The 13,336-nt window shown below is 39.1% G+C and overlaps 1 protein-coding gene across 4 annotated transcripts in view; it reads right to left on the bottom strand.

Annotated features, from left to right (window-relative positions):
* The window catches only part of LOC126189012 (uncharacterized), a 118,660-nt gene that overhangs the window by 13,319 nt on the left and 92,005 nt on the right, over positions 1-13,336 (bottom strand). For 2 of the 4 annotated variants that reach the window (XM_049930824.1, XM_049930828.1), the window contains exon 1: positions 1,339-1,378. The exons of the other annotated variants lie outside the window; for them this stretch is intronic. In XM_049930824.1, coding sequence (XP_049786781.1) covers positions 1,339-1,353 — 15 coding nt within the window. In that variant the 5' untranslated portion in view covers positions 1,354-1,378. Of the gene's footprint in view, positions 1-1,338; positions 1,379-13,336 lie in introns of those variants that run through there. 4 annotated transcript variants of the gene reach the window in all.

Here is a 13,336-nt window from a genome sequence, read left to right as displayed (position 1 = left end):
GAATCTTACCAGTATTATTTGCTCCTATGGATATTGTTAGCAAATTTACCACTGATCTGCTGGAATTCAAAAAGCCGTATTGCGGCAAGTTATCATGGATGATTGCGGCTTGTTCCATAAATAAGTATGATAGGACTACTAATTTTCACTACCTATTTAAAGAACTATGCCTGAGACTTCCCGTAGAAACACCATTATTCATGAGAAAGTGATACTTATTAATTAACACGCAGCAAGAACCTCCCTTTGCATCACCTGGTGTAACGGCTGGCAACTTCTTCGATGGAAAAAGAAGAATATATGATTTGGGATTAACGTTACACCAAAGACGTGCTCAAACACAGAGAAATGTAACAACTTTGTTACTTAACGACTCTGTAACGTAAGTTTGTTAAATACAGGGTTTCCAACTTTTAACTGGAGTCCTCTACGCCGAGCAAACATATGGAAACAGGAGTAAGAAGGCCTGAGTACATGTACTCAACAGGGATCTTAATTCATAGGTGAGATCTTGCGAAATCGCAAATTATCTCAGAAATTGGTAATTAAGCACCATTTTTACGGAAAAATTTGCTAAAATGTGTGACATGTTAATCCTAAAATACAATCGGAATGGATATTGGTTGGACTGGCTTCGCCTCTCACAGAAAATACATGAAAAACGGCATCTAATATCAGTCGAAAAGTACCTAGGCAATTGCAGGAACTTGTTTGTTGCGTGTAACGAATAATATTCAATAGCTCGTATTAATCGCTTTCATAATGACTAATGACTATCAAAGTAGTTTACAGTTTCGCAAGCTCTTCTGTGACTCGGAGGGAAAAGACCATAAATAAATTTCGCCATAAAATTTACCCTTTCCTATATATTACAGTGATTTTCACAGTACAGACTTAGATTCAGTTTGCGTGCTACACATAGGGCTTAAGCAAAACTCTTGCGAACAACTATTTTCACTGTTACTTCAATTGAAAGTCAATTCTGTTTCACAAGCATGATCACAAAAGTCTATTCAACATTAAACACTAAAAATCACTTTAGAAACATCCTTCACTAATGTCATTGTACTCTACACCTCTCCCGTCACTGACGACCGAATGTATGAATCAAATACTAGTAAGGTTTCCTTTTTTCAGTTTTGAGTCCTTTGTAAATACGGTACCAATCCGGACTATAGAGATTTTACACAGACTCTATTGCGCCAAATTGTGCAACAGAAACAGGGAAGTTAAAATAGGTGCACTAAATCTACTAGAATCACTGCACACAACACAGCTTTTCTGAGAGCGTACCGGCAAGGACTTAAACATAAAATGTTAAGATACAGAGACACTCACCAGCAGTCTGGTCATGACTATGTCCCGGGAAGCAACGCTTCTGCGTGGTAGTCTTACCTCGTTTATATACTGTTTCGTAACCTTGGAAATTATTTATAAATACTCCTTACTCAGATAGTGAGGCGTAATGATTATTTCCGTAACATCGACGGCAATTTTCGACAAGTAGCATTTTCAGAAGAGGAACGAAGAGGCATGTTGAAATTTGTTGGTGAAGTAGCCTTGCTGGGGAACGCGAGGAAGCGGAATTTGGAATTAATTTTTTTTCTTTACAACAGTAAAATAGGACGCAGGAATTAGTGGCTGAAAGGCGAAGGCCAAGATGAAGCAATCACCAGACGCGAATTGCTTTTCTCCGAAAAAAAAAATCTTGAAAACGCATAGCTATAAACGTGTACAGGATAGAGTAGCATGGAGAGCAGCATCAAACCAGTCTCGGGACTGAAGACCACAACAACATAAACGTGCACTGTTCACGCAGTAGAGTAATATTTATTATCCTTGGAACGTCCCCTTAGAACAATTTATACATGACTGTGATTAAACTGACACACAATATTATTTGGCGCAACGCAATCTGACTTTCAAAACTCCCTACAAAAGGATGGCCCTGAGTAACATTAAATTATACCTTTCACAAATAACTTACCTCACAAAAATCTTCATTACTCGAACTACTGCAATACAGTGAGCGCCACTACTGCCAGCTAAATAAAAGATTCAAACTACGGAAGTCACTAACTACTGATAGGGATAGTTAGCAAATGAAAGATATTAATAGAGAACAAACAATGTATTTACCTTAATAGTCATAATATATATAGCAGTTCATGACAAATTACAAAACTCCGCCATCTCTCTCCTCACATCCACCACTGCTGGCGGCTCACCTCCAACTGCCCAACGCTATGCGCTGTTAACATCCAGCTGCCCAACAATACAGTGGCAGACAACAATGCAAACTAGCCACAGGCTGCACACAGCACAGCCAGTGATTTTCATACAGAGCGCTACGTGGCATTACCAATCAATAAGAAAACATAAACAGCCTACTTACATCCTGTAATATAGGGGGTAAGTAAATTTGCCAATATGGGAAACTAAATTTTCATCAAACCGTGGCTGCTAATAGAAGCTCTCCGTCTACACATATAAGTGCTGTGCTAAAGATTTACCAGAACAAAATGTCTCATGAATGGGAGCTGTATGATTTTTTCTGAAGACTTACATAGTGGCTTACTCTCATTCAGTTGAAGTAACTTCAGCGACTTGACGTCTTCCTTCAATTGCAACAATTTGCTGTGCTTGGCCTTCTACACTGAAGCGCCAAAGAAACTCGTATAGGCATGCGTATTCAAATACAGATATACGTAAACAGGCAGAATACGGCTATGCAGTTGATAAGGCCCATATAAGACAACAAGTGTCTGGTGCAGTTGCTATACCGGTTACTGCTGCTACAATAGCAGGTTATCAAGATTTAAGTGAGTTTGAACGTTGTGTTACAGTCGGTGCACGAGCGGTGGGACACAGCATTGCCGAGGTAGCGAGGAAGTGGGGATTTTCGCGTATGGCCATTTCAAGAGTGTACCATCAATATCACGAGTCCGGTAAAACATGAAATGTCCAACATCACTGACGCAGGAAAAAGATACTGCCAGAACCGGACGAACGATGACTGAAGAGAATCGTTCAACGTGATAGATGTGAACCCTTCCGCAAACTGCTGCAGATTTCAACGCTGGGTCACCAACAAACGTCAGCGTGATAACCATTCAACGCAACATCATCAGTATGGGCATTCGGAGCCGAAGGCCCATCTCGTGTACCCTTGATGCTGCACGACACAAATCTTTACACCTCGCCTGGGCCTGTCAACACCGACATAGGGTTGTCGATGGCTGGAAAAATGGTGCCTATTGTGTGAATCGGATGGATGTGTACAGGTATGGAGACAACGTCATGAATTCATGGGCCCTGCATGTCAGCAGAGGACTGTTCAAGGTGGTGAAGTCTCTGTAATGGTGTGGGGCGTGTGCAGTTGCTGTGATTTGGGACCCTTGATACGTCTAGATTCTGACAGGTGACACCTACGTAAGTATCCTGCCTGATCACCTGCATCCATTCATGTCCATTGTGCATTCCGACGTGCTTGGACAATTACAGCTGGACAGTGCTACCCCGTATGTCCAGAATTGCTACAGAGAGGCTCTAGGAGCACTCTCCAGAGTTTAAAGACTTCCGCTGGCCACCACACTCCTCAGACGTAAACATTATTGAGAGTATCTGAGATGCCTTGCACGTGCTGTTAAGAAGGCATCTCCGCCCTCTCGAATTCTTATGGATTTGTGGAAAGCCCTGCGGGATTCATGGTGTCAGTTCCCTCCAGCACTACCTCAGAGATTAGTCAAGTCCATGCTACCTCGTGTTGCGGCACTTCTGCGAGTCGCGGAGGACCCAACGATATTAGGCAGGTCAGTCGGCGTCTTTGGCTATTTATATGCGTTTTTCTGAAGACTTACATAGTGCCTTACCCTCATTTAGTTGAAGCAACTCCAACGATTTGACGTCTTCCTTTAATTGGAAATCGACTGAAAAAGTGGAATTGCACTGTTTAGCATGTGCCCAGCATATGTAAACAGGTATGCTATTGGGCACCGTATTTGTATCATGTAAAAAGCGTCTGTGTGCAACATTTATGCGGACATGACATTTTGGGCTAGGTGCTGCGCGTTTTTAAATTAGTTTAGTGCTAACAAACGATAATAGTGTGCTGAGTTTTATCCCCTTGACATCATGTGAATGAGGTTCAGCGTAAGATGAACGCGTTTTACCACAGCAAGAGTTAACGACTGGAAGATGACAGCTCAGACCGTTGAAACCGCTTGTCTTGAGTAAAAAAAAATTGTGCGATATTGGGTTTTGAGTCCATTTTATAACTTTTTTATCTAAAATTGTGGTAAGTCATTTTATATTTAGCAGTAGTTCATTTCAGAAGATAACAAAATGTTATTTACAGTTCTTCAAGAGACTAAAATATCATCTAGTAATAGAAAACCAGGTAAAGAAACACGTGTTTCAAGTGCAGCACACTCAGTGGCAAATCACACACTGTCCACTGACATCCACAGCGAAGTGTTAATATATTCATTTGAGGACGCACAAGTTTGAGATGAAAGAAAATTCAGGGACTAGCAACATACATTTTGTTTACTGACAACTGCACCAAAATATTAGTATATTCATTTGAGAACAAATAGTTTAAGGTGTAAGCAGACTCAGGGATTCGTTATAAAGTGTCTCCCTCCTTTTCATGTTGAGACAAACAGACTCTGCAGAATCCATACTGACTGTATAATGCACAAGTATACCGTGTTGCGTATCAAAAATTCATGATAAAATCATAAAAGCATTGAAGTTAAATTCCTTTGAGAAAACAAGTTCTTGTAATTGACCTAGGGGATCAAAAGTCTCATATATGACTCTTAAACAGAAACAAATTTAGTGAATAAATGAATAACAGTAAGTTAAATACACCTGAATATAAAATCTACATCATGTGAATAGGCACATCAGTTCAGCGCTTGTTGAAAACTCAAAATATGTACAGCCACAGATAATTGCATAAGTGTGACAAGTTTCTTGAAGTACAGTGCTAAATATTAAGTCCAGGCCCACCACCACAAGGTTGTACACTTGTTATATACAAATTCACTTTCTGATGGTACAGTACACAGTGTACCATGAAGTACATGTTTTGATCCAGAACATGCAAAATGTGCGATGTTCCACTGAATGCCATACAGATTTGCCTAAAGACATTAATGGTGCCATATTTCAAAAAATGTTACAATCAAACATAGATTCCAGAGTTGATATAAACGTAGTAATTACAAGTGATTTAAATTGTCATACAACAGAAAATTTGCATTGATCGAAGATGCATTCAAGTATATGATAAGATTACAGGTAAATAATGAAAATATGAAGCTCGTACAATCCAATTTCTGTGGTGGATATTTAACAAAAAATATATGTGAGTATACGAGCAGTTCGTTCTTACAGATTAGGAGGGACATGAGCTCAAGTTCACGTAGTTAGTTCAGTTTTATAAACATATCACACATTCAGTCATTGAGTATTAGCCGGCAGGGGTGACCGAGCGGTTCTAGGCGCTACAGTCCGGAACCGCGCGACCGCTACGGCCGCAGGTTCGAATCCTGCCTCGGGTATGGGTGTTTGTGATGTCCTTAGGTTAGTTAGGTTTAAGTAGTTCTAAGTTTTAGGGGACTGATGACCTCAGAATTTAAGTCCCATAGTGCTCAGAGCCATTTGAACCATTTTGATCCATGGAGTATTGTGTCACTGACTATCACAAGTACTCCATTTTTATTACAGTACAAATAACAAATAGCAGGTAGCATCACAAGGTCAGTATCGTCACATGCCAAATGTCAACTTGTCTGTGTGTGGAGTCAGAACTGTAGAGCTATATGTAATCGATCACAACAGTAAAAAAGATACAAAATTCAAAATACATATCTTATAAAGCAGCTAGTAATGGCATAACTTAGTCTAAGATGTAACACAAAAAAGATTTATCCTCAAAGTTTTCAGTATTAGCTGAAAGAAATTATTTTATAATCGAAAATGAAATAAATTGCTTCTTCTGAGCGTCTGTATTGCTTAATGATAAGAGTAGAAACCATCAGCTTACAGTCATTAACATGCTATAATCAGCATTGCGTCACTGCTGTAGCAGAATCGACATCTTTATTCATCACCATAAGAGAAATTCTGAAATAACATTGTTTAAACAGAAAAATACTAAGGTACAGAAGGAACTTATTTTACACAATTATTAACAACATCCATAAAAATGTAACAGATCAATTTGTGTCAAGGCATACAAATACTACAAGCTGAAAAGAAAAAGTGGCCAAATTGCATAACATGTTAACAGAATCTTCCGTCGGTTCTTGGTAGAACAACATTATAATAAATGAATAGCACCAATTTGCTTTTGTTCTACAATATTTAGAATATATATGTTGTAGAAGAAAAGCAAACTGGTGCTTCTCTTTTATTGCATAACATATTTATCAAGCTGAAAAGAAAAGTTGTGAAATTGCATAAGATATTTATATAAAAGTAATGGATCAACGTTTTTAACATGAGCAGGTAGTTCTGGAATGTGTAGTTTTCCCAGACCACTGCAGCTTGTTATAATGTAACTTGATCGCTATCTACGTTACATCCCGATCGGAAAATATTATTTACTACACACAAACGCATACAGTTCTGTGCTTTTTACCACCTCTGCAATAGAGAAAAATTCAATTATTATCACATCACCCACAAAAAGTAAAGTAGAACAAGTGTAAACGATAATAAGTAGAGAAACAAAATTTTTCACTGAGACAACGTCATCCCAAACTTCGCAGAGCTATAAACTGCATCTCACACTTACATCACATAATTCAGCAGTAAAGAAAAAAAATCTTTGAAAACTCTTCACGTTCATTTCTCGACAAATATCGACATTCCTTATCTTGTCCTGTTCCATAAATAGCTGCAAATAAAATGTTTCCTAATTAAAGCATATACAATGCCTCCTGTGTCTTGCTTAGAAAACATATTTCATTAACCTTCAGCATGATGTCCTACAAATCAGAATCCACTTCACATACTATACCACAATTGCGCCATAATATACCATAGTAGCACCATAATAAACCATAATGACATCATAAGCCTCAAATGGCAATTCTTAAACAAAATTCATCATCATGTTCCATATCCATATAGCACAGTATTCTAATAAGTTGATTGTGTGTATGAAAACAACTTTGAAATTATCACTCTTCAAGATCCTTCATAAACACCACAACAAGCATCAGTCAGATATGTTGCTAGCTAAACTACTGCCCATCAGAAATACCTTTCTCAATTCAGAACCATTCATACATAACCTCTTATCCAAAATAGAGCCAGTAGATATCTCTGCCTCTAAAATCCATGACCCTCTTCGCAAAATATATACCACCAAGAAATGTCATCTCATGCACTTTCCTCAAAAATAACACAGTATGTCTGGTAAAGGTAAAGTAAAATGCACATCATAAGTTATCACAAGTCACAAGAAACTTCATTATGTGTGCAAACTACCTACCCCAGGAAAATTGGTAACAAATGGGAGAAAAAATGGGAGAAAAAATTTATTAAGTTTTGAAACGTCGGGGAAATACTCATATGGGGTATAGTAATAAGAAAGAGAAAAGTTCCCGTTCGTAGAGAGGGAGCGTCCCCCTTTTATCCACTTCAAAAGTCAATTTGTACGATATTTTAAATTTATACCGAAAAGGGCTCATTTTTCGATCAGAGCTCTTATTAGTAAATATATTCCTCGCAAAATTGTACACGAAAAAGATCTTGCGCATCTTTCCATTTATACGAAACGTGTTTGAGGTATAAGAATTGGAAGAGATAGTTTACAGTTTTTGTTGCTTAGCAAAACATTTAAATGAAAAGCGTAATTAAGTGTGTGAAAATATTTCGTGGACTATATAGACCTGACGATATTTCTTCTATATTCTATATAGACTTGACGATATTTCTATTGCGATCAATATTGTTGAAATCAGGAGTTCGTGCCAACAATGAAAACGTCAAGTGCCCCTTCCCATTCACTCAGCTCTCCCCTACCACTATTGTCGCTATCGTTTCTTCCTACCCAGTGTCCATTTCAGCTGGGTTAATATTGTGAACTGTCAAACTAGTGGCAGAGAGTTCTGATTTGTGACAGTATTCATCAGTTTGTGGTGTTATGAAGTGCTTCTCCTTAGTTTCATTTCTTTTGTCTGGACTGAGGAAACAATAACGCTGGACCCTACTACCTGTTTTTTTCTTTATTTTGTGGTAAATCTGCTTCTGAAGGAGAGATATCAATAGTGATGAAGAGCTTGCGAACTCTGATACACGTCAGCAAGGAACGGAAGGATGGGGCTCATAATCTTTTACAGAACGCTGGATTGGTTGAAGTGCATCAGGTATGTCGACGTGAACATATTAAGAAAGGTAATATAAGGACACTAATTAATCAGAATGTTGCATGAGCAGATGATAAAAGTTTGAGATCCTCTTCCTCTTAGCCATTCAGTTTCAAAAGAGACTGTTTCATGTCTGCTGAAAAGTGTGACACAGAGGTGAAAATGAAACACTCGCTCCACAAACTCCGTGGAGTGTTTGAAGTTCGCTCTTTAAGTGTGAAACATACGCTGCTTGAGAAAGCAGAGAAACGCGATGATGATTTCGGTAGAAAGGGTGCCGAAAGCATCAACAGTGTTTTGTGTTTAGTAGCTGCAGAAGTCCGTTATCATCAAGAGTGCTTTGCTAAATTAGTGTCAAACCCCTCCTCTATTCGAAAAAGATGCCGCCCTCAAGATACCAACTTCGACGCCGCTTTTCAAGAGTTATAAAAATTTATAGATAGTTCAGAGGAATGTCAATTTTCACTGCTCGATTTGTTGCATAAGGTTAATGAATGTCTCTCACAAGGAAAGACAATGACTATAAAAACACTGAAAAATAAACTGACTGAACGCTTTGGTGATGGGGTCTTGTTTCCACAATGCCAAAAAATCTTCCAGTTGTATGTTTTCGTGGCAGTTTCCTCAAACCTTTGAATCAATGGTACAATGAACGAGCTGTTAATGAAAAAGATGAGAGAAAGAGAATACTAGAAGCAGCAGCAGCTATCATCTGTGAAGATGTAAGAATGGCTCCTTGGAGTATTGCCGATTATCCAGATATCAATGACTTGACAGAGAATGCTGAAGTTATGGTTCCTGTCAATTTACACGAATTTGCGAAGGACGTGGTTTTCTCAAAAAAGAAAAGTAGTGAACTGTCCCCTTTAAAAAATGTACAGCAGTATCCCATTAGACTGTGTTAGCTACCAGGCCTCGTTCATGTATCTCCCGACTGCAACTTGGTCTTGCAGTGTTGTTGTTTCGTGAAGTGGGATCAAAAATCATTCTTGAAATTGTCTCGAATATGGGTTTCTGCTCTTCACATAGAACTGTGGCTTTACTTGAGGCTTCTGCCGTTCAGTTCTTTTTTTTTGTCATCAGTCTACTGACTGGTTTGATGCGGCCCGCCACGAATTCCTTTCCTGTGCTAACCTCTTCATCTCAGAGTAGCACTTGCAACCTACGTCCTCAATTATTTGCTTGACGTATTCCAATCTCTGTCTTCCTCTACAGTTTTTGCCCTCTACAGCTCCCTCTAGTACCATGGAAGTCATTCCCTCATGTCTTAGCAGATGTCCTATCATCCTGTCCCTTCTCCTTATCAGTGTTTTCCACATATTCCTTTTCCTCTCCGATTCTGCGTAGAACCTCCTCATTCCTTACCTTATCAGTCCACCTAATTTTCAACATTCGTCTATAGCACCACATCTCAAATGCGAAAGCGTTGCGGAGATTCTCTTCTGTTCCGGTTTTCCCACAGTCCATAATTCACTACCATACAATGCTGTACTCCAGACGTACATCCTCAGAAATTTCTTCCTCAAATTAATGCCGGTATTTGATATTAGTAGACTACTCTTGGCCAGAAATGCCTTTTTTGCCATAGCGAGTCTGTTTTGATGTCCTCCTTGCTCCGTCCGTCATTGGTTATTTTACTGCCTAGGTAGCAGAATTCCTTAACTTCATTGACTTCGTGACCATCAATCCTGATGTTAAGTTTCTCGCTGTTCTCATTTCTACTACTTCTCATTACCTTCGTCTTTCTCCGATTTACTCTCAAACCATACTGTGTACTCATTAGACTGTTCATTCCGTTCAGCAGATCATTTAATTCTTCTTCACTTTCACTCAGGATAGCAATGTCATCAGCGAATCGTATCACTGATATCCTTTCACCTTGTATTTTAATTCCACTCCTGAACCTTTCTTTTATTTCCATCATTGCTTCCTCGATGTACAGATTGAAGGCTACAGCCTTGTCTTACACCCTTCTTAATACGAGCACTTCGTTCTTGATCGTCCACTCTTATTATTCCCTTCTTGGTTGTTGTACATATTGTATATGACCCGTCTCTCCCTATAGCCGTTCAGTAGCGGAAACCAAATATTTCAAATCATTTGTTCTCACAGTTCGTTTCCGATAAGGCTGACTGCAATATTGCAATATTGCAACAATGAGAGGCAAAGGTACATTCCGCGCTATGGGTGGAATCAGGTGTGTGACTCCAGGGAGAGTGATAGAACATCAGAAAATAATGAAACTCTCTGTTATGCCGAGCTCTACTGAAAAAGCAAGTGTCCAAAAAATTAGTCTGCTAACATTTCAGAGGCAGAAGAGAGTTGAAACTGAAAAAAACAGAAAAAAACAGTCATTCATTAAAGCAACAGTGCCTAGCAATCACGATTTTACTTGGATGATGGGAAAGTTCTTACAGCTTTCTATTCCTGCATGGCAGGTTTTATGCAGAAAATCACAACTGGAAAATTTTATACACAATCAAATGTATTGGTGCTTCCATTCACCAACAACCCGGCCACAGATTACAGCACTATTATAACTGCTTTAACTTGTGCCATCACGGAGAGTAAGAAGATCACACAGTAAACACGTATCGTGACGTACTATAAATCACTCTACATAAAAGCTGAAGATATAGTTGCAGTGGAGGTTAATGGAGGTAATGAACTATTCACTAACATAGTTATTTGATTAGGAGGCTTTCACTTGATAATGTCTTTTTTAGGAGGTATAGGATTCTTAATGAGAGACAGAGGACTGTCTCAACTTTTGGAGGCTGTATATGCTGCAGCTTCTATTCCCCATATACTGTCTGGTCGTGCATACACGAGGGCAATTCAGGCTCACTCTGCAGTCATGTGTGCTCTTTCCGCCACGATACTGATGGAAATGGCAGGCATGGAGACGGAGAAACAACATGTTAAAGACCGTATGTCTGATATGAATGGAAATGGTGAATCTTTCGGCGATTTGTAAAAAGATTAAGTGATTGGAAAGCTGAAAAATAAATTTGTCAACACAATTGGTGATATTAAACAAAGAGGGAAAACTTCCCAGTTATGGATACAATACATTCAGCTTGTCATCTTGACACTGCATTTCATCCAAGCAGAATGTGTGGGGAATTGGGAGCTCCATATAGAATGCAACTTGACACTTTCCTTATGCTAAGGTATGTCATTTGTGCCTCCAAGACATGGAAAAACTGAAAGAAACCATGAAACTCGTGGAGTTAGATAAATTCACCAAGGACAGCTTCTTATTGGTACGTAGTATGGACAGACATGACGATAGAACAAACGCTTATGAAGAACCTGAAGGGTGTTGGAGGTGCTTCACACGGAAGAGGTTTCACCGATTGTGTGTTGAACTGATGGACTTGCGGTACACCAATAGCCCATCACATATATGAAGCTATGGAACAGTTCTGCAATTTACATTCGGTTTCGAGTGATCAACATGTTGAACTGTGGAGTGAGAGGATAGAAATTGACGAGAAAATTCGCAGAAGATTTCAGCTATGGTTGCAACAACACACTCCGTTTGCTTATAAGGAGCAATTGTATTCATTACGATCTGGTTTAGCAACTTCTCAGGAAGTAAACTGCTACAAAGCTGTGTCTGTTGGTGAAGAAGCTCTTCGAACAACAGCTACTGTCTTGCCAAAATTTGGTTCTCTGAAGCTTCAGCGATCCAGCATGGTAAGGAGAATGTGAATTTCAAAAGTTATGCTTAAAAAAATATAACTGAAGTAGATACAACTCAGTTATTTCAGAGAATACTGTATACATGTCATTCACATAATGATTTAAAGGATTGCTTCGCGTACGAATTATCGAGTGTACCAATGTCTGTTTGACAGCAGTGGATTGATAAGGAAAACAAAAAAGTCGTCGTTGTACAATCTTTTCAATCAAGTACCTGAAAGGAATATTGCCAATGAATCGACGTTCTTTGTTATAGATGGAGGCTTTCTTATCCACCACGTTGTGTGGCCCGAGAATGGAACTTTTGGTGACATTTATAAACCTTAATAGACTATATTCTGAGAAATTGTAAAGATGATGTTGCTGTTGTATTTGACGGATATTCAGAAAGCTCCCTGAACATAAGAACTATTAAACGCCAAAGGTGAACGGTGTAGCGGACCTCACGAGAAATTTTCCTTAATGACGTTATGAGTTGAATCACAGTCTGCCTTTCTTAGTAACATCCACAATAAGGAAATGTTTATTACACAGCTTGTGCAAAAACTGGACAGTTTTGGTACTGAAACCAGGATTGCGGATGATGATATGTTGACATTATTGAAAAAGCAATAAATGCCTCAAAATTTTACCAGCAAGTAATTATAGTGGTTCGAGATGTAGATCTCCTTCTGCTACTTATCACTCTTGCTCCAGACGACAAAGACATAATCCTGATGAAGGAAGGTAAATGTAGCATCAGGTCAAGATGTTACAATTCTAAAGATATGCGTAACTCCCCACTCGTTCATGGATGCAAGAATTCAGTACTGTTTCTTCATGCAGTAAGTGGCTGCGAAAGCACTTCAGCCTTGTTTGGGAGGGCAAAGCTGCAAGATTTACAACTATTCAATCGGTATCCCCAACTTCATAATATTCCACAGATATTCAGCGAACCTGCTTTTTCTCCTGATACCACTGCAAAAGCAGAAGAGAAATTTATGCTCTCTCTCTCTCTACACAGAAACAGTAGAGGGTACTGATAATAACTTAAATGCCATTCGATTCAAATGTTTTAACGTACATGTGGGTCAGGCAAACAATGCTATCATACTCCCTAATAACGCAGGACGCCTCCACTCTTACCGAGTTTACCTAAAAATCCAGCTATGGCTGGGGAACAAGTTGGATCCCAGAAACTTGGGCTGGAGGGAATCAAAATCATCCCTCTCCATGATTCACACGAAACGCCCACCTGCTCC

Source organism: Schistocerca cancellata, chromosome 5 (genome assembly GCF_023864275.1).
Source record: "Schistocerca cancellata isolate TAMUIC-IGC-003103 chromosome 5, iqSchCanc2.1, whole genome shotgun sequence".
Classification (NCBI taxonomy): Eukaryota; Metazoa; Arthropoda; class Insecta; order Orthoptera; family Acrididae; genus Schistocerca; species Schistocerca cancellata.
The sequence above is the reverse complement of the archived record's forward strand: the minus strand, read 5'-3'. Positions and strand labels throughout refer to the sequence as shown.